Genomic DNA, 21,915 nt, shown 5'->3' on the forward strand with positions numbered 1-21,915 from the left:
GTTAGGTCAGAGTGACATGTCTGTCCTCTGCTTGTGTTTCAGGACATTTTAATTTCTGTGAAACTACGACATTAGTACTACATTAATCACAACAATAAAGAATTATATAGAGTAGCTTGGAGTCTTTGAAACACAGCCTGCTTGTTGGTTCCTGAGGACCAGTTCTGTACTTACTCTGATGTGTTCAGTTGTCCTGTATGGTGCTGTGCGCCGTCATAGGCAAGCTGAGCATTGAGCAGAGCTGTGCTGATGTAGTCATGAAGAGCACGACTGCCCGCGTTGTCATCCCCGCACTCCCCACTCATCTGTCAACCATGCTCCAATGGCCGCCTCTGCACATATATGCAAAACAGATGGAATCATCCCTGTCCGCACTCTTCCCCCTATTTCCATGCCTTTCACAAACTGTAGCTATACCGCCATACAAACCCATCCAAGTTCCGCGGACCGACATAAATCCACACCCTGGCAGTGCCACATATCCGATATACACGTAGACGCCACATCTGGATATGATCTGAATAAAACGAATCGCCTCGAGTAAGTTGCACATCTATTTCACCATTATGTCAACGCATGATTCTGCCTTTCGAAGGACAAACATCAAAAAAAACACAAAACACGATGGCACAGTCCATCTTGAGCGCGAGAAGGGGAGTGATGTCGCACGAAGGGAGAGGTAGAGGTGGGTGGTGGTTAAGAAAAGTTTTCCCCCTGTGATTTATGCTCCTTTCCCGCCTGGGATATGAATCTGGGATGATGCTCCGGAGAGCGGCACTCCAGATAATGTTAGCCCATTTAAAAAGAGCAGATTTGTGTAGTCTATCAGGGTCGCTGAGTATTTTTTTTATTATTTTTTTTCCCCCTGTCTCCCTCCTCCTCCTCCGGCTCTCCATAGTGAGAAATTGGTTGTTATCATAGATCACAGATACTGCTCAAACCTCTTATGAAAGATGAATTAATTTCACTAATGCTTTAATGCAAAGCTCTCATGAGGGAGGCAGACTGGTGATAACCCCTGCCTCGTCCCTGCTTCCTCCACGTGTGATTTATGCCCTCTTTTAGTAGATGAAACTGCCTACATTTGCCATCCATCCGAGGCTTTGAGGAATCCTATTACATGGAGATCTTGGACGGAACAATGTGCCACACACAGTCCCAAACCAGTTGCGTCGAGTCTCAGCTTGTTCAGGTCACATGGTCTCAGCCATGTCATGATATTGGAGGGACAGATTTGGGGAAAAGACATTCGACCAGACAGACCAAGAGGGCAGCCACTGCATCTTTGTTAACGTGCTCATAACTGATGTTCACTTCAAATGAACTATTTTATTCGGTTAGATTAGATATTTTATAAACTAGTTTTTATTTGTCATAAGAACTCCGCTGCGGGAGGTTGTAGAGTGATGCGCAGACAGATGAGTTGGCTGGTGGAAGACAGATGTTTGTTTCTCCGCATCTGTCTTACCTTTTATAGGTCCCCATCAATAAAGTGTCATTGGGCTGGCTGTTGATGACATCATGCTGTGATAGTAGTCAGTGTGTGTGTCTTTGTGCGGGCACGTATGGAAAAAAAAATAAAATGAAAAAAACTGCAATTTCTGCGAAACTTGTCAACTTCTGAACTGAAGAATGTATGATCAGTTCCAATGATGCTGGGATCAAGGTTAATATAAATAATTAAAACTAAAATTTAAAAAAATTGTATTATCAACATAAAATAAAAAGGAAAATGTTTCACTTGAACCCAACTAGAACAATAGTAAAATGTACATTTTGTTTTTTGTCAATTCATATCATACATGAGGTTTCAGCTTTCATTCCATATTGCAGTATGTCCATACAGCAGAAGAAGGAAGGTGAAACTGTCATTTGAGAATTGTAGTTTACTTTATTACAGTTTTGTTCTTTTACCTTTTTCCCTCTCGCACTCACACATACATATATTTAAAGAAAAAAACTAAACAAATAAAAACTAAAGTAAAACGTAGCGTATTTGACAAAAAAAATTAATAAAAGCGAACACACTTGCTCTAAAAACTAATTAAAACGAACTGAATTAAAAAATAAATAAAATTAATGTAGACACACGGATCGGATTCAGTAGCTTGGGTGGGACCACACCTAAATTACTATAAACAACTCTGCATTAACACAGAACTGCTTTCTTCTTCTCCCACCCTGTTCTGTCCTGTCTTGTCCTAACCTACATTGTCCTGTCCTTCCCACTCAGGTTGTAGCACTCTTTTCCCGCATAGAAATCAACTGCAATATGAAATTGTAGTATGAATGTATATATGTACAGTATATGTTCACTCTCTTATGGCTGGCTGTCCATCCATCCATTTTCCATATGGAGCTCATCTTGTTATATGAGCCTTGTTATGTGCCTTTCTGGTGAAAGGCAGACACGGCCGCAGTCTGGTCGGTGACAATCACAAGGCCGTATGACGACAGACAACCATATAACTTCATATTCATACCTTCACTGAGCATGAACTGAACCCATGCTGCCTCCATCCAAGTGAGTCCAGCGTACCACACCAGCCTCAGTGACCCCGCAATTGTATGCGAATGACTCAATAATTTGAGTTAAGTTCCACAGTATTCTCTGTGCTACAACATGGTTCATGATGGGGTGGGGGATCATAGCTGAATTTGGTCTGTTGTCTTCCGTCTCCGTTTAATTGTAATTTAATAGTCTCTAAATGAATTACATTTGCAATTCATACTCATGACCATTTATTTTAATTTGTCGATGTGTAATGTGAGATTAATTAACATATTCATCAAGAAGTAAATTTGTAAATATCTTTTGAAAGGTTGCCATAATGGATTTGGTGTCTTGATGGCTTACTTTGTTCTGACAATATTTTCACCCCCTACTGAGCATTAATCTATGTATGCGGCTGCTGCAGTAATACATGTCTCTGCAAACCATTCCATCATACAGATTTGTCATTGCCCAATATAAATAAAGTATACGACCAAAACATTAATGTGCCCTTGCTATTGATTGTTTTACACGGGAGGAGAAAAAAATAAATAAATAAATAAAAAGAAAAGGATGAAAATAGCAGAGAGGCAGTAGATCAACGACCAGAAGAGTTTATATTTGTTGTTCACGCCATAAGTCTCCCCATAAAAGCATTGAATTGATTCCATACATCCTGCCACTCCCCTCTATAATATGCTCTGACACGGGGATGATATCTCTAAAGTTAACTTTGTCAATGTGGTTCTCTGCTAACTTACATTCCATGTTACATGTCGTTTGACGCGATGTTTGAAGTGTGTGTGTGTGTGGGTGTGTGAATGGTCATCTAATTTTTGAAAAATGTTTTAATACACTCAGAAGTGCAAGTATTATTTTTTTTGTGCTGATTCCGAATCTGGTTTCTTCTTTTTTGGGGTGGGAGGGGGTGGGGGGGTGTGCAGATTCCGAATCTGCACATGTTTTCTCAGGCTTACCTAATAATTTTCTAATCATAATAAGATAGTAATCCATCCATCCATCCATTTTCTGAACCGCTTTATCCTCACAAGGGTCGCGGTGGGTGCTGGAGTCTATCCCAGCCGTCTTCGGGCAGTCGGCGGGGGACACCCTGAACCGGTTGCCAGCCAATCGCAGGGCACTTGGAGACAAACAACCATCCATGCTCACACTCACATCTAGGGACAATATAGAGTGTTCAATCAGCTTACCATGCGTGTTTTTGGAATGTGGGAGGAAACCGGAGTACCCGGAGAAAACCCACGCAGGCCCGGGGAGAACATGCAAACTCCCCACAGGGAGGCCGGAGCTGGAATTGAACCTGCACTGTGTGGTCGACGCGTTAACCACTGGGCCACCAGGCTGCCTAACATGGTAAAATATTTAGGAATATTTATGAAGGTTCAGCAACAGCTGATTTTTTTTTCCCAAAAGTCATAGCTAGAAATCCCAAATCATAAAACAGGTATTGTGTGAGCTTTATAGTTCAAACCAAAAATGAAAATATCGCAAAACCTGATGTGCTAAAAAAAAAAAAATAGACTTTTTGAATTGGCGTCAAAATATGTTTAGGGACACATAGAGCCATCTCTGATTAAAATTAGCTGTTGCTCAATGTTTTTTGCAATATTGTGGCATCGCTCGTGGTATATGTGCATTTTCCTGCGTTTTGGAAAAAAAAAACACGTCTTCAAACCATATGCACCACTATCTCTGTCCATCCAATTTTTGTATTAATATTCCTCCAAAATACTATTATTGCTGCAGCAATAATCTGGCTATGCTCACAATAATAAAACTATCCATTTCTAAAGTATATGTTGACTAATTTGACAGTATTTGTTCATACCTTTTATTTATGCCATTTGAAATTATATACTGCCTTCTGGAAAGTATTCCTGTACTTGAGTCCAAAAATTCAAATCAAGTCAGAAACACAAGAACACATTTGGCGGGTGATCTGATGTCAGAGGCGAGGAGCGCAGCCACTCTGCGTCCACTGCGAGTCAGGGCGCGATCTGCTACAATCAGAGCAAACCGGCGACCGGTGTTATGGGTCTGTCACTTGTGGTATTTCAGCAACAGAGATAACGTCATGTTGGGTCTGACGGTTATCGCTTGTAGCCACATGCAAGTATTGAATCTGTAAAACAGCAAGTTTAGTGCTGCTTTTAATCTGGCAGCTCCTACATTTCCTTCCTTCATCAGATGGCCGGCCTCTTGCTATTGACCGGCATTTTGTAATTTAAATCACAGGTGCGTACTGTTGGACAATAAGGAGCACTGGGTCATTTCAAAGACTGTTAAGATTACTGTTAGCACTAGACATTCACCTAACGACCGGCGAGCTCCGATGTACTGTACGTCGCTTGCCTCTTCTCAAAAAGTAGAGTGGTTAACAAAATGAGAGGAGTCAGGCACCTCTGCAAGACGGCTTTATGATACCCTCTTACATACCTGTAGGAATCTTAAACTCGTGCTAAATGTTTGGAGCTGGAACCGATTATTTTAATTCAAATTTTGATTTGAATTTGAACAAGAGAACAGGTTGGATCCACTTTTGCGGTTCCACTGTATTTGTTGTGTATTCTTTGCTACTCACCATCTTTGTCATCCACTGACAGATAACTCACATTGCTATTTCTTTATTCGAACATGAATGCATATGTTCCTTACCACATCCTGAGTAGACCTTTATTTATATCAAACACGATGGTCTAGCACAGGGGTGTCAAACTTACAGCCCGCGGGCCGGAACAGGCCCCCAAGGAGGTTCGATCAGGCCCGCAGGATATTTCAAAAGTGAAAACATGCATAAAAGACACGAAATTAATATTTTTCATAAAATGCAGTTCATGGATTATTCACTAGGGGGCGCATTGTTTTCATCAGAGTAGACGACAACATTGTTTTGATCAGAGAAGAAAACAGCAGTCTCAGTCTGTCTATGAGACAGACCCAACACATCAGACAGTATCAATGTGCCAATGCTTCTTTATACCAAAACTAAGGAAACACATGATATTTCGGTTATTTACAGCATAGTATGGTATAATGTTAATGATCTGGCCCACTTGACATCTACCGAGTCCGTATGTGGCTCACAATGTGAAATGAGTTTGACACCCCTGGTCTCGTAAAAGGTGAAATGATACTTCGGGAAAAAGGATAATTTGCACCCTTTTTGTGTTATTTTTAGGTTTCCAATTTGGGCAGTTGCACCTATCCATCCCAAGATGGGATTTGTTTCTTTCTTTTTTTTTGTTGCTTTTCTCATTCTGATTTTTTCTTGTGCACGTGTGTATGAATGTGTGCATGTGTTGCAGTCAGCCTGTATATGTATTGCTTGACACCCCTGGATGTGACCCGCCATGTAGCCACCGTTCATCACTGTCATGGGCAGAGACGCCATCACTGACCTGTGGTGGGTCAGCCAATGTCACCTCCAGCCTTGCGACCTTTTACCATTGCCCTTTGACTCTCACCCTCATCCCCGCCCAGTGACTCTTCACTGCCACTAAATCTGATTTATGATATGATTACATGTCACTTATCCTTTTCATCCGAATACATCTCCTGTTTTGAGCAAGTCACACGATGGTGTCAACGTGAATCTTTTTTTTGGAGATGCGTTTGTGGATGTGGAGTTTCGATGAGGCTGGATGTCATCTGTGTCATCATCTCTGCTACAATGCCAGCGACCAAATCTTGATGATGTCTTCGTGTCAAGCAACATAGAGCGACACAGTACTTCCTCTGCCTGATTGATTTCATGAGATAACCATATTAACTGCATTTCTGCAAAAACAAGAAATTGCCTATGTTGTTTAGAAAAATTGAATGTGGGTGTGGATGTATGTGAAGTGTTGCTTGTCTGTGTGTGTGTGTGTGTGTGTGTGTGGGTGTGTGTGTGTGTGTGTGTGTGTGTGTGTGTGTGTGTGTGTGTGTGTGTGTGTGTGTGTGTGTGTGTAGGTGTGTGTGTGTGTGTGTGTGTGTGTGCGTGCGTGCGTGTGTGTGTGTGTGTGTTTATAAGCAAGCGATGAAGCAGAGGGCCGATCAGTCATACGTAGAGCAAATGGGGCAATCTGGGGCCAGGTGTCAGGGAAGTGATTGATTTTAATGTTGTGATTGCAGTTAATGGCTCTTTAAATTAAATCGAGATTAAACGTCTCTGGCTGCAGTCAGTGCTTGTATGGGCGCTGAGCACGACCACCCCCAGCATCACTTTTCATCTTGTCCCTCGTCATCCTAGCCACTCACTTTCTTTCCTCAACTTTATCTGAACAGGTCGCAGGGGAAAGCATGAATAGCGCGGTAGATTTTACAAAGCAATTTGGTCCAAATGGATATTGGTGTTCATAGCCAATTAATGTTTGTTTTTATATATGTATGTCATATTTAGTCAGTATTATAGTCTGTTAAATATATTGTTTTTTTTTTTTCTTCAAGCGCAAGGTCAATAATTCACGTGCATCCAATTCCATTTGCTGCTTTTAACGTCACAATATTTGGACAGCAACTCATAATTGGGCCCATACATCCTCTTAAGGCAGTATGGATTAATTCAAGTATGCTAATGTAATTCAATTTGATACAGTTAATCTTGTTCTAATGCAGATTGAAGGATGTGAGGCGCTATCAAATACCTCTTAGCCCTTTAATGTGAAGCTGAGGGGTTTTTTTTTCTTGGTTTGTTTTTTCTTTTTTTTTTTTTTTTAAATGAAATTTGTCAATTTGTAATTATGTGACCTGGCGCATAATTAGTTTATTCATCACTACAATTAACTCCCCATTAGGAGTATCAGAGAGAGTTGCACAGTGAACGGGAGGCTGAGGGGAAAGAGACTTATTTATCCATTTAAGAACTAGAACACAGCATCAATTTGTCCCTCATTTAATAACCAGCTTCATGGTGAATCATGTGGTGTTGGAGAAAGATCTTTAGACTTGTGATTGGATAATTAACTCAAGACTGGTGGGATCTGATCAAACAGCTGTTGTGTACCAGATGTCCACACTCTGCATGCCACTTTTTCTCCATCATTGATCAGTGTGCTTATTATTTTCAGAAAACAGACATGAGAACATTGTGTTTTGTGAACACTTTGGCCTACTATGCAAAAGTATTACAATGTTAGTCATGGTAGTGGTACATGGAGGGCTAAGTGACTTTATTTTTTAGGTGCCACGAGGTGCACAAACTTGAGAACCTCAGCACTGCCTGATTTCATGTGTTTTGTGCTTTGCAGTGCAAGTGGTCCAGAAAGGGATTCATCAGAACGCGATGGGCCCTACCTGACTGGTGAGTCTTTTTTTTTTTTTTTTTTTTTGATAGATCCCTACAACAATGCATCACATCATTATCTATCCCTGAATGATTACAAGTCTATCATTGCGAATAAAGATGACAATTAAAATACGACCGCCGTATCTTTAGGGATGGAAACCCAGTAGTAAACTGGCCCCGAGGCTATTTAAGATCTCCACCCTTAACGGTAGTGTTAACAATATTGGAGAAATTACTCAAATTACATTTCAGTAGGTTTATTCTTTACGAACATTATTTTGCACCTATTTTGCACTGGCTTGGGTGTACGACCGCTCAATCAGCGGCTTTCAAGGCTTCGAGGAGTGAGATCGACTCACACAGTGCGAGCTGACGTCCTTTATATTTGGTTAGGTCTGATGCTACGAATGCAACATCCGAGCATCTTTTGGCATGGCTAAACGATTTCCACCCAGTGCAATCATTACGCTAATGTAAAAGTTTGGTTATTCTTGGTTTGAGTGGTTATGTCTGGAGACCGGAGAGGAACGAGGGAGGACATGGCAACGCCGTCGCTCAATGCACGGTGTCACAAGGGCAATCATTCATTGAAATGTTGTTTGGGGGCGAAATTCAAGCAATTTTAACAAAAATATTGAAAATGTGCATCCCACCTCACAGAAGTGATTTTTGCAGCCCAACTGCATGTTCCAGTTTTGATGCTCTGCATAAATTTTCTTTTACACTAAATAATTGTTTATATCATGGTTAACAGTATAATAGCGATTTTTTTTTCACATCATTTCTTTTTCTGTCAATAACTGTTTTTTTAAATGTATTTTTAACATTTATGTCATTGTAGTTGCATGGCAAGTACATTTATTTATTTTTTTAAAAGGTGTTCTAATATTTTTGTTTGAGTGTTTTTCTAACAAAAAGTACCGATAAGACTTAAGGCACCAGATTAATAACTAGCATTGTTAAGAGTAGTAGTAGAAGAATTAAAATCGTTTCAGTATCCGTCCCTACATCTCTTCCATTTCACCTAGAAAAGCTGCGTTTGACAGTGCAGACAAGAGAGTTCGTTTCATAGCCGCATCCTTTCCGGGCAAGCGAGCGGGGATTTGATTAGACATAATCATGTTAGTCAAGGAGTTGCATATGACAGATGACACAAAACATTACATGCAATTGAACCTGTGTGGGTGGAATGCAAATGCAGCTTCAAGTTTGCAAGAGCAGAGTGCGGTGGGTGGAAGGGCGGGCCGGGGTGAGTGGTAATCTAATAAAGGTATGACACGAGAACTAAAGAGTTGAAACGGTATGCATTTAATAGGGCCGTGATGTTTGACAAGCGCAAGCTGGGCGAAAGAGAGAGCGACTGGTTAAGTGATAGCGATAAAGGAGGACATGCACGCATCATTTTGTTTAGGATCCCGCCGCAGAGGAAACCCTGTGAGATAAGAGCAAGCCTTTCATGCTAAAAAAAAATAAAGAAATAAATTGGCGGCAGAATGATACGATCAGCAAAGATATCGTCATCACTATGCACTGAGCTATCGCCTCCATCTTGACATGACAAGATGAATGAAAGCAGATTAGCTCATTTGTGCCTCGACTGCTGAAGATTCTTACAACACAGATGTTGTTAATAGTCCAGCGAACCTCCAAGGTTGTTCACAATACGATCCAGAGCATTGGAAAAAATAAATGTCTTCTAGAAGGTAATATTTTTTATTAAAATCACGCCAACACATCAGTGGAATTAATGGTAGTGAAGGTGAAACATTATAAACTATCTTTACACTTGTGGTACAGTGTAAAGATAAGTTTGCCCAAGTAAAGTTGTGTAAGCTGAGCAAAAATAGTGGGACACCACTGAAGTCAATACTGCTTTGAATGAGTCACATTTTTCTTCTCTAGAGAAGTTAAGAACCCTCGTGAGGCCGTTCCTTCCTTTTGACTGCGTAAGGTTGCGATTGATTGATAGAATTCTTCATTTTGAACATTTGAGAATGTCGTAACATAAAAAAGACAGCCATGATTCAACTGGAATAATATAAAAATACAGGGGAATTGCACATATTTGGAAAGGAGTAGGAAGGGGTCAGACTCATGTACCCCTATCTCAACTTCCTTATATCATATACCATTTTTCTTAAATGAACACCAACATAGTACTAATGTAAGACAAATTAAAAAAATATATATTAGTATACTCTATAGGCATCCGTATCCCGACATACGTTAATACAATAATCCACTTTTTTAATAAAAGGAAAATAAAAATAAAAGTTCAGCAAACACAACAAAAACAACCATAAAAAACATCTATTATATAATATATACTATATAAGAAAAAGCAAACCCACATTCAGCGTGAATCCTTTGACGGTCCCAACTAATGTTTGATGGTGATGATGATGATGTGTTGTGCGACGTCCAAAGGTTTGTGTGACATTATTTCAAATTATGTATTTGTCTGAAGTTTTCCTAAACCGTGTTTTTATCTATTGATCATGATTCTTTTTAATCCCAGTTGTTTTGACCTGGTAAACATCCATCTTTTCCACGATGCTTCCAATCTGGTGGCTTGGGAGAAGAGCCCCTCGGTCTACTCTGGAACCAGACAGAAGGCACTGGGCTACGTTTTAGACAGGTACATTTAGACATGACTGACCCTATTTTGTATTTGCTGACATATTGAATCCATGTTTGTTTTCATCCATATTTGTGACATTCCGGAACACTCTTGATTCTCTTCATAGCACTGATAAGAGAGTCTTATTGATACAGTAACTGCTGTCCTCTACCTGGTAGCTTAATCCCACATGAATGGCATCAAAATGCACCACATGTCCTCCTGTCACCTCCACTTTGAATAACTCCACGTATAGGTGACATAGTTGAATTATGGGACACGTTTTATTTACACCATTCTCTCTTTGATGAAAGAATGGCACACCTTTTAATGGACAAGGATGTTTCCCTGCATTTTTATGATGCCCTTACTTAACGGGATTTACTGGCATGATGAAGATTCTATTTTGATTGAATCCTCCACTTTTATGATGGTTTTACAGCTGCTTTTCCCCCTTCACTGTCAGCTTGTAAATAGATGTAAATAGTTGAGTGTCAGACTTGCAGCAAGGTGGCTGAAGGTTCCGAATGAAAATTCACTTGGCTTAGTGGCATTTTCCACGCTCCCTGCTTTTAAAATGCTCACGTTTAACCTTGCTGTTATTTCTGGGTCATGTCGTTTCGTTTAAAACTTCCTTTTTATCTGATCGGGCATCAGTGGTAAGTGGTGTGAAGTAAAGATGGGGAGCTTTTACATGTTTCGGACAGCCCGTTATATAGGCCCCCCAGGCTAGGTTGTTGAGGGTACTGCGCCTCAGTCGTTCACTTTGGGGGAACCTGTCGTGCGCAGATCCGGAGCACCCGAGTGAGAAAAAGGCTGGCAGTGCAGAAGGAAGGGAGGAGGAGCACAAAAAGGGTCCTTGGGCTCTGTAAAGGGCAATAAATAATGGGTTGGTCCTTTCACAGAGGCTGCTAACCTTTTGGCAGCCACCAGCAAACTCCATTATCCTCTGCTGATCTGGGAGGACAATGTGCCCGGCCTGGTCTTTGAATGAAGTCCTACCACCAACAGTGTTCCCATTCACTGGCTGGTTGGGAACCATCTTTTTGACTATTGTCCTAAATGTGACTCCCTACCCCCAGAAAGCGGAGCAGGAAAAGGGACAGGGGGAATATCCAAAGCCAATCCCCCCCTTCCTCTCCTCTCCCTTGCCTCTCTGAGCTCAAATCTCTCATCGCGGGATAAGGAGAGAAGGAAAAGGGGGCCGCTGAACACACCACCAGCTGAGCTCCACAAGGAGTCATTACAGGAGTCGAACATACAGAGGACAGATCTGTGCTACTGGGCATCAAACCTCAGCTAACACCTTATCTGGGGCCCGGGCGGTATAATGCAGCTTACGGCCCATTGAGAACTGATCTGATAAGCCTTTTCCTCAGTGCCTCTTTTAACTGCTAAATGGTGTTTATCTCCAAAGTGCTTCAAGGCCTCAGGGGAACAATGCTGAGAAGGAACAGCGCTTTGCCAGACCAGACCTCGATGCTGAGACGCATTAAAAGCGCACAGCTCTGTAGCTTGTGCTGTTGTGCAAAACCTCTCACAAGCAGTAAAGGCAACAAGAAGCAACTCATTTGCTACATATTTTTATTCACGTGTGCAAAATTGTAACATTTTGCATTGTAAGTTTTAAATATATATTATGAAGGCAGTCATTTTTTTTATTACAGTTGGATATTTTTCTGCACTTTCCTAAAGGATGGACCAAGCCCAAGTCTTTCGAGACCGCATTTAAGAAGGCGGTAGTGTAAAGACATGTGAGATAAAAATATACTTTTTTTTTTTTTTTTTTAATTTTACTTTCCCTTAAAAGAAAATGCTCATTGTGTAGTGGAGTTTGTTTCTTTTTCCACGGCTTTTCAGAGTGCTCAGCCTTATTCATTGGAAAATAGTTTTACATTACAACTGTGAAATCCTACCATAAAAGCTCCTTTCGGGACACGCCATTATTTTCACACAAATATAGTCCATTGTCACAGTGCTGAAGTTAATTTGATCAACATTGAGGACATTTACCGTTTTTGTTCGCTGAAAAGGCTTGTTTCATGCTCATTTTCGGACCATTGAAAGGCAGTGATTGGCAGAAAAATAATGTTGCCTTTAACAATTCAAAGCAATTAGTTTCCCATGGGGAGGCAGTGGGCCACACTGGCTACCACACAGCGATGCTTTGTCATTTTATGGACGGTCATCAGTCAACTGTCAGAGCGTCTCAAAGAGCCCTACAACCTAAATGTTTCCCTTTCGGCTTTTCCCAGAACAACAGGCTGAAAGAGCACAGAGAGGCCGGCAAGTCTTCAGCCAATAGACATTTTGAGCAGCAAGAGGGTGGACTGGATAATCACAGAGGGTATCCTCGATAAAGCCAGGATGAATTTATTCAAATGGGTGTGTTCACGTATGTGTTATACGAACTGTTTGGACCAAAGTAATACAACAAATTTTGACATTTGATAGACCTAATATTTACACATCAATGAATTTCCTTAAAGCGTCAATTGACAAATCATTCTATGAATCAAAAGCGGGCCCAATTTGTTTTATCCTACTATAATTACACATCAAGTATCTATTCCTTTATTCCATTATATAACAAAGTGTCTCAATGTGACTGCATGTGACGAATCACACTGTAGATCTAATTCCTCTTCCTGGGGGGCCAGAGCTTAGGTTAATGCTCGGCTACACACACGCAGTTTACAATGATCAACTTCAATGATAGTTTTAAAAATAATATGCATATAAGATCTCATTTTTACATGTATTTATTTATGAGATTGTTAGTTCATTGACTAAATTGAATAATTGTCCATCCATCCATTATCGGAGCTGCTTATGCTCACGAGGGCCCCCGGCCGTGCATAAGCCTCTCCCAGCTGTCTCCGGGCACTCGGTGGGGTACACCCAGCACTGGTTGCCAGCCAATCGCAGTTGAATGATTGTATATAATTAAATTACAATTACATTTTTAAAGCCATAAATATGGATATTGATTTTCATCAGCCTATTTATTTTACTGTGTGCAATAACTGTCAAATTCACATTCCTTGTCCCCACCTGTTCCTGGGATGTCTGACAGCATCGGCAGTTTGTTGGTGTTGATTTAATTGACTTATTTCTTATCCTCTGTGTGTCGCTGAAACATCCCACACAGCTCACTCTCTCCTGTGTGGTGTTATTGCTCGAGTGGGTGTTGCAGAACAGTTGTGTTGTGTGAAGGCCTTCTCTGCAGTGTCAAAGGCCCTGTCAGGGCCACCCTTGACCCATTCAGAAAGATGTCACCAAGCACATTCTTCACAATGTTTAACATTCTCCCAAATTCTCAACATTTACTTACAATGGATGACCATGCACAGCCCAGCCATTGTGTGCAAAGTTGAATTTGCCCGGCCAAATTATGGTAAGTCATCTTGTCAATATAATCATGACACGGCCCCCAGTTTCACCCTCTTAATCCCGTATCGGTTGTCTATTACGTCCCAGTTTAGCTGTCAATCACGGCATATAATCCTGCTCGAAGGCAGTGAGGAATACTGACTGACTGGGGTGTGAGAGAGAGGGATTGTCTGCCTGCTTTAAGCCTGATATCGTTTGGCTACACGTCTGCATTTTGCGGTATTGGATGACTTTCGTGTCTTGACCACATGTTTCTATTAGCTCCTTCAAAGTATTTGTTTGAAAGCAATTTCGATGCAGAGTAAAAGAATAGTGGTGGTTTAAGGAGCCTGGGAGCAGAGTTTGAGGGGGCCATATTATAAATTAGTGTCTGACCCCTGTCTTTGTGTGGCCCCAAAGGAAGGCCCAATGAAGGCCCAAGCCCGAGCCACAGTGAGAACTGGCCTTGTGAAGAGGCTTTTTCAGGAGTGTCACTGCACGATGAATTGGCCAGGAGAAAGCATGTTTATAGACTGTGTAAAGGAGTGTGTCTTTGTGCTAGAATGTCAGTGACACTGTTACAGTTTGCCTGAATGAACTGTGATTACGAGGCTAATGGGGGCCCCGGATAAGGGTGAGGGTCAGCCAGCGGGGGTTGGAGGGTTTCTCTGGACCCCCCACTCTCAGAGCCTTTTCACACCCAGTAGCTGGAGCTAATGTTGCAATTCTTCGTTCCACACACAAAGGCAGAGGGAAAAAAAAAGTCAACTTTCACACCAGCGGGTCAGCAAGAGTGCTTTAGGAAATGATCGTGTAAACAGAATGTTACCTTCTGACCTGTGGCTGATACCTTACACCAGCAGACAAAACAGCCAAGTTTTGGGTATTAGACATGGCTGTTAGCTGGATAAAGCTACAGAATGTAGTCTTGAAACACTCTTCAAGGCAGTTTGGAAACATAGCTGTCACACAATATTTTCAGACAGGCCAACTTTGATTTTGTGTTCAAGTTTAGGCTGCCATGGTTGTCCTTTTTTTTTTGCAGCAGCAGCAGCAGCAGCAGACTTGGGGTACATTGTCCACTAACCAAAGACATCCGGAAATTCTCACATCTGACAGGCAATGTCTTCAGCCTTTTCACAACCCTCCATGAAGGGTAACAGAATAAATTGAGATTGTGCTGGGTGATGAGGAAAAAAATGTTCTATCGCGTTATAGGTCATTTTATATCACAATAATGATATGACACAATATATTTTCATTTATTCAGTAAATAAAATTAGACATTACACCAGTCATGGAAAAATGAAGCTTCAAATTAGCTTCATGAAACAGTTATTTTTTTTGACTCCTCAAAATGGTTAGTTTAAATGAAGGAGTTTGAAAAATGGTGAGTCAGTGTACCTTCAGTCGCAGGTTTCTGTATTGGTCCCCCTCTTGTTTTTCATTCATGACAACGACGTGGGTCATGAGTGTGTAACTCCGGTCCTGGAGGGCCACTATCCTCCATGTTTGAAATTTTTCCCTCCCCCAGCACACCTGATTCAATGATCAGGATCGTTATCGGCCTTCTGTAGATCTTGCCTGGAAGATTAGAAGATGCATATTAATATTGCAGAAAAGTGATTCAGAAAATGTTTGCATATATAGTGAGTGTATTGAATGCATATTATATTACAAATGAGATTTGTTTTCACAATGCAGTAGTGAGTTTCATTTTTTACTTTTGAGATCTCCAAAATAAAAGTTTTCAAAATTACATTACAGTAAAGCTAATCTTTTTCTTTTTTCTTTTTTCTTTTAATCAGTTTCTGTCACCAACACTACTTTTTGTACCTCTTATTTAGATTCATATCTATGTTTGTGCAAACATACAGCATGTAGGTTACTTTGCTCCTTTTTACACTTGCTAACTTTAGATAGCAGCACTGACTGGATGCATAAATCATTTAATACTGATCTGTTTAATGTCACTTCAAAACAAAGTCAAAAGTTTTGTTTTTTTTCAATTAAAATGCTTGAAAATATATTGTGGTATATTGTGATTGCGATATAAAATGGCCAATATTGTGGTGGAAGTTTTTTTTTTCTCTATCACTCAGCATTAGTGTATAACATGGTGGGATGATTTTGGATCATTTTCTGGAAATCAGATGGTTTAATTAGTATGTGACGACTTGTGAAGTTCGGATTAAACGCTACACAACCATTTACACTATGAGGCATCACAGAACATGAAGAATGTATCCAATCTCCAACAACAGTACAAAAGTGTCCCAGATCTGACTGGGGGGGGGGATATGTGCTGTGATGAAAAAGTCACATATTACATAAGTATCACATATTGGCAAATAGCTGGGCTTCTTGACTAGAGTGGAACGTTATGCATTAGACTTGGAATTAGCTACTATACTCCCTCTACACTCATTAGCTCATTTAGCCTGCTTGCTCCTTTCAGTCCAACCCCTTTGGGCTCATGTCAGTTTAATATAATATAATGTTAAAGTTATAGCTGCATTCCATGTCTTATTCTTTCACCTTCCTGCCCTTCACTCTCACCGACTTGCAGAGAGGAAGTGACCATGCATTAAGACAGGCAGCTACAACACAGCCCCACCACCAAGAAGTGGCCTCTCGCTTTACGGCCCCATAAATATATTGTTATCGGGGCCTAGGAAGTTCACGGCGAGATTTATCCACACAATTAGTAGTGAGAGTGAGCCAAGCATCCCGAGTCATTAATTACACAAGAGGCTTCTTCATTTGCCTTGATTTCCAACATTACCTATTGGGAAAACACAACAAATAAGTGACAAGTTATTCTAATAAGGAATTTGTCAATTAAACCTGACTCCCCGAAAAGCATCCATCCATCCATTATCTGAACCGCTATCTCCTCGTGAGGGTCGCGGACGTGCTGGAGCCGATTCCAGCCGCCTTTGGGCAATAAGCATTCTACACCCGAACTGGTTGGCAGACAATCGCAGGGGATCACATTGACAAACATGTAAACTCACTAGCACACCTACGGACAATTTAGTGTGATTATTTAACATACCATGCATGTTTTTGGAATGTGGGAGGAAACCGAAATATCCGGAGAGAACCCACGCAGACACGGGGAGAACATGCAAACTCCACACAGACAGGCCAGGGCCAGATTCGAACCCACGATCTCTGCACTGTGAGGCAGATGTTCCTATTAGGGCTACACAATCAAATTTAATCGTGATCTCTATTTTGCCTCCCATGATCAAACTAAACGACGAGCAAACAGACTGCTTCCAAAGCCTTTCCCAACAGCAGCGGAAAATCTACCACAAATCATGTTTGTTCGCTGAGGGACAAAGTTAGCCAAATGCAGCTACACTTCTATGGAGCATGATCACCTCTGTAGGTCCTGTGACTGAAAGATGCTGGTGGATGTTGACTGGAAGCCTATTTTTCTTTCAGAGATTGCCTCCCAACTTCATTGAACTCACTACACCCTGTGAAGACACTCAATAGATGAGGCCTTTGGGCACAAAAAAAAAAAAAAAACAGTGCTGGACGGAAGTACCCTCTGAAGCACCACAGAGTGGTTGGAAAACAAGTTTTACCTTTGGAAGTGGGGTACAGAGTGTTTGTGGCAGTGCCTACTACCAGAGTGTTGAGAGAACTGGGAATCAGAGGCCAGAGCCTGCGCCAAACCATCAAAGCAATGTTGGAAATAACTGAGAGAAGTAGCCAGTGGCTTTGGATTAAAAGAAACGATTCAGGTTGGGCTCCTGCTTGATTGAGTGTTTTGGGTGTTACACTGCAGGACCTGGTCTCCCTTTAAATAAAGCCTAGGGCAGGAGGGTCCAAACCCGGTCCAAGAGGGCTCCTGTCCTGTGTGTTTTATGTGTTCCTTCTCCAACACACCTGATTGAAATGATCAGGATCATTATCAGGATTCTTCAAAGTTTGGTGACGTGTTGGAGTAGGGAGACATATAAAATGCGCGGGGCAGCGGCCCTTGAGGACTGGAGCTGGACATGTCTGGCCTAGGGTGTATAGTTAATGTCCCAAACACCTGATGACAAGAGAGGTTTACTACTGAAGATTGTCCCCTGGAACACGTGCCAGGCCACAGTTCCCAGCTGAATTCGACTGTAATTGGTGTTATCTCATCAAATTTGTTTGTACGTAACCTGTGAAACAACTGTATTGCCCTAAACTCCACTGTGCCAACTAAGTACTTTGTACATTCACTTGGTATGCAAATCTAAACAAACGTTACTTAACAGTGGTCAGCCAACCACCAGGGAGAGAATGCATAGTCAAGGCCTGCCTCAATAAGCAGAAGCCGAAATTCACTCTTTGGACTGATGACAGTCTTGTCGAGAAACTGCAAATTCTTTGTTGAAAAGTAACGGATTTTCTGCACCATAAAGCACTTCAGATTATAAGGCACATCTTCACTTAAAAAGGCCCATTTTAAAACTGTTTTCATATGTGGGACACGCTGCATTATAAGGTGCCCACGCATAGAATAGAAGCTACAAAAGTGGCTGTGGTTACGTTATGCATCCACTAGATGGAGCAATGCTAAAGGAATACAATACAATACTATTATTCATATCGAGCTTTCACACCCACTGAAGCTTTAACAAAGTCCTTTACAGAACATTTAAAATACTATGTCCAAGAAATCAGAATATTGATCCATATGTAGCTCCCTCAGGATGTAGCGTGAAGCATGATACAAAGTCCATGCGAATACAGGGTTTATTAATTGGCAAGCCGAGAGAACTGATAACGAACACTAACATGAAACTTATAAATACAAATGGCATTACAAAACAATAAATGGAAGACGTTATGAAGACAACTGGTTCAACAAAAAGGCACAAAAACCTCGTGGGCTCGCATCCACAAAGGGCTAAATATCCTTCGAAGCTATTCCACTAGATGGCAGAAGTTCTAATCAATCATTTGCCATTTATTCAACAAAGTACGTCATGGCTTTAGCTTTGTGTTCAATGAAACAGGCTCAAATTTCACACTGAGTTAAGTACATTTGTGAGACAAGATGATCAGTTTTTATCCAGTGTTGATATTTTTGGAAATTTTTGTTAGGTGGTGGACGATGAGTTTTTTTCAAAAGTTTTATTTCATGTATGCATATTTTGAGCCAATAAAGGTCTGGAAATACTGATCGAGAGCACATCTACAAAGGCAGTTGGTCTTATCTACAGGCTCTCTTATGTAGCTGAGATTGCACGGTGATAAATTCAGTGCTGTCTCTGAGATGTACATGTATCTTCTTATGATTCAAGTCAGTGCGCTCTACTTTAAGTCAAAGTGAATTAACTTCAAAAACTGATCAGCGTGAGGATCAAAGCAGGTTATCAAATGAAGTGATCTCTTAATTAAATTGTGGGGTCATCTGACTCATAATTATTTTGATTCGAGAGCCTGTTTACTTGTTTTATCAGCCAAATGAGCCAAAGGCAGTTCCGGGAGGACATGGCTATGCCCCACACCCGCTCCCTGTGTTCTCCTGCTGCATGTACAGTACTAACATCATTCGAGCATACGCTCTCTCCTTTCAAAAGACAACAATGCTCTATAATATGTAGGTTACTCCATTTAGCTTCCTGCGATTTTTCGTAAAAAAAAAAAAATTTTTTAAAGCTCAATATATTAGCTTCAAGTCTTCCATTCTCTTGGGTTGAAGTGTTACGAGCTATTGCACAGCATTTGCCGTCGATGTAAGTGCTATAAATCTGCTTTGTATCCAATTTTTATGTTATTTCTCTTTTCCTCCATCTTCTTAATGTTCAGCATATTTTATGCTGTGATTCACCAATAACGCTCATTCACTGAGCCAGGCTAGAAAAACATGTATTGGAAAATAGATCATGTAAAATGTCAGAATAATCACACCACAAGATGGTGCTGTGACCATCATTTAAATAGTTTAAGGTCAAAGCAGTGGAAAGATGATCCCGAGTAGACCCTAAATCATTTTTATTGGAGAATTATTGAAAAAATATATATGAACACGTTTTGTATTTTTTCAGAGGGAATGTTTTCTATTAAACCGTGGACTGTCATGAACTTTTTCCTGCGTGCATTCAGGTCATGTGTGTCCATCACAGATCATCCGGCTCCAAACGTTCTGGCAATCAAGTGGTTGTAATGTTTTGCAGGATCACGGACCAGCGATTTGAAAGGGTGCCATATTTCGTCTTTGGGGATTTTAACTTCAGGTTGGACTCAAAACAAGTTATTGAGGTGAGTGCTCTTCTATTGTGTTTGATGAGCCAGCAGTCAACATGCTAAACAGGCTAATTGTGTGAATAACTCCGTGAGATGGGTGAAATATGGACACAGCTGTCCATTAATACACTTAATACAAGCAATGTAATGTGCTATCAAGCTAATTGTGATGTGTGTGTGTGCGTGTGTGTGTGTGTGTGTGTGTGTGTGTGTGTGTGTGTGTGTGTGTGTGTGTGTGTGTGAGAGAGAGGGACTGCAATATAAAGTAGTTAAAGTGCTTTAGTATGACTGTCTTTTTAGAGTTATGACTCATTAAAGGTTTCACTGTGGATGGTCCAGCTGTGTTTGCTCACTGTGCCTCCAAGTGCATTGTTATGTTATGCTCCCATTCACTGCTCTTTCTCTGTTCCTTCCTCTCCTGCACCCTCCCCTCTTTCTCCTTCTCTTGGTGCAAATGAGGCCAGCAAGAGGCAAGGTAGTGCAGCCATTCAGCATTCTCCTAAGAGGAGATTCAGAGGGGGTGTTAGTGGCATCACAAGTCATAAAGGCACACTGGAGACTAGGGGTGTTCGTTGATAACAGAGTGGGAGAGCTCCTTGTTGCACGATCTTCTCCCTCCTCTTGAGTACAATGGTCTTCGAATCAGTGGCCCTGTTCAAGGTGTGGGCATTGTTCATTTCAACAGAAGGCCATTCATGAGAGAAAGGAGGAGGGGAAATTTTCTGAATGGAGGGTTTTTGCTCAAATGGCTTAGGAAGGACTTCACTCTGTGTGGTACACATGGAGAAACCATGTGCAGGGTAGTCATCAAGCCACTAGGAGGCCTGTAGATCGCCTCAGAAAGTGGTCAACCAAGTTGCAGAAAACAGATACCTCACAGATGCATTCCAGAACCACCTACAGTCAATGAGGAGTTTTGAATCCAAGCTCTGGCCTGCGCCAGCCTTCCTTTGTGGAGTTGGCATGTTCTCCCTGTGCTTGCACGGTTTTTCTCTGGTTACTTTAGTTTCGTCCCACGTTACAAAAACAGGCAAATTAGGTTATTTGATAAGTCTAAATTGTCATTTGGTATGCATGTGAGGGTGAGTAGTATGAATTTGAGTGTGAATACGTGTTTGCCGAATGACTGGCAACAGCTCTCTCTCTCTCTCTCTCTCTCTCTCTCTCTCTCTCTCTCTCTCTATTTATTTAATGCTGAAGGGTACATCCAGGTTTTAGAAAAACCACTGCTGCCATCCAAGTAATGTCTTTTTCAGCAAGATAATGCCAAACCACATTCTGCATGTGTTACAACAGCATGGCTTTGTCGTAAAAGATCGCAGGTACTAGACTGGCCTGCCTGCAGTGCAGATCTATATCATGAGGCGTAAAATACGACAATGGGGACACCCCGGACTGTTGAACAGCTGAAGCTGTACAACAAGCAAGAATGGGGAAACAATTTTGCCTGCAAAGCTTAAACAGTTAGCGTCCTTGGTTCCCAAACGTTTTTGAATGATGTTATAAGAAAAGATGATGTAAAAGCATGACCCTATTCCAGCTCTTTCTGAATGTGTTACAGCTATAAAATTCAAAGTTGATTCTTTGCTAAATGAAATATTGTCTTTGTAGTGGATTCAAGACAGCTGGGATGGGCAATATGAAAAGTACAGGCAAATGTCTGGTGACCGTTTGCAACCTTGAACGAACCCTGATGAGAGTGCATTTGCTACCTTTGCAAACACTCGCAAATATTTGCCGCTCATTGGGATTGGGGCTTAATTAGCAAGAGGAGGGGTTTTCCGATTAGGGTTTTAAAATGCTGGCAACGATACTGATCACATGGATTTGGTGAAACATTTTCAATTTTAGAGCTACAACTCCCCCCCCCCCCCGCGCCCCCATCTCTTATTATGG

General features: G+C 41.2%; 1 protein-coding gene and 1 long non-coding RNA gene across 4 annotated transcripts in view; both read left to right on the forward strand.

Moving 5' to 3' along the window:
- The window catches only part of inpp5a (inositol polyphosphate-5-phosphatase A), a 182,477-nt gene that overhangs the window by 103,644 nt on the left and 56,918 nt on the right, over nt 1-21,915 (forward strand). For all 3 annotated transcript variants that reach the window (XM_019882042.1, XM_019882043.1, XM_019882040.1), the window contains exons 7-9: nt 7,744-7,796; nt 10,300-10,419; nt 19,950-20,034. In XM_019882042.1, coding sequence (XP_019737601.1) covers nt 7,744-7,796; nt 10,300-10,419; nt 19,950-20,034 — 258 coding nt within the window. The remainder of the gene's footprint in view (nt 1-7,743; nt 7,797-10,299; nt 10,420-19,949; nt 20,035-21,915) is intronic.
- LOC109523124 (uncharacterized) lies at nt 95-3,054 on the forward strand. Its single transcript, XR_002169705.1, has 2 exons — nt 95-1,836; nt 2,108-3,054. It is a non-coding gene; the product is annotated as an uncharacterized LOC109523124 (long non-coding RNA).

The sequence above is a fragment of the Hippocampus comes genome, unplaced genomic scaffold (genome assembly GCF_001891065.2).
Source record: "Hippocampus comes isolate QL1 unplaced genomic scaffold, H_comes_QL1_v1.1 scaffold36, whole genome shotgun sequence".
Classification (NCBI taxonomy): Eukaryota; Metazoa; Chordata; class Actinopteri; order Syngnathiformes; family Syngnathidae; genus Hippocampus; species Hippocampus comes.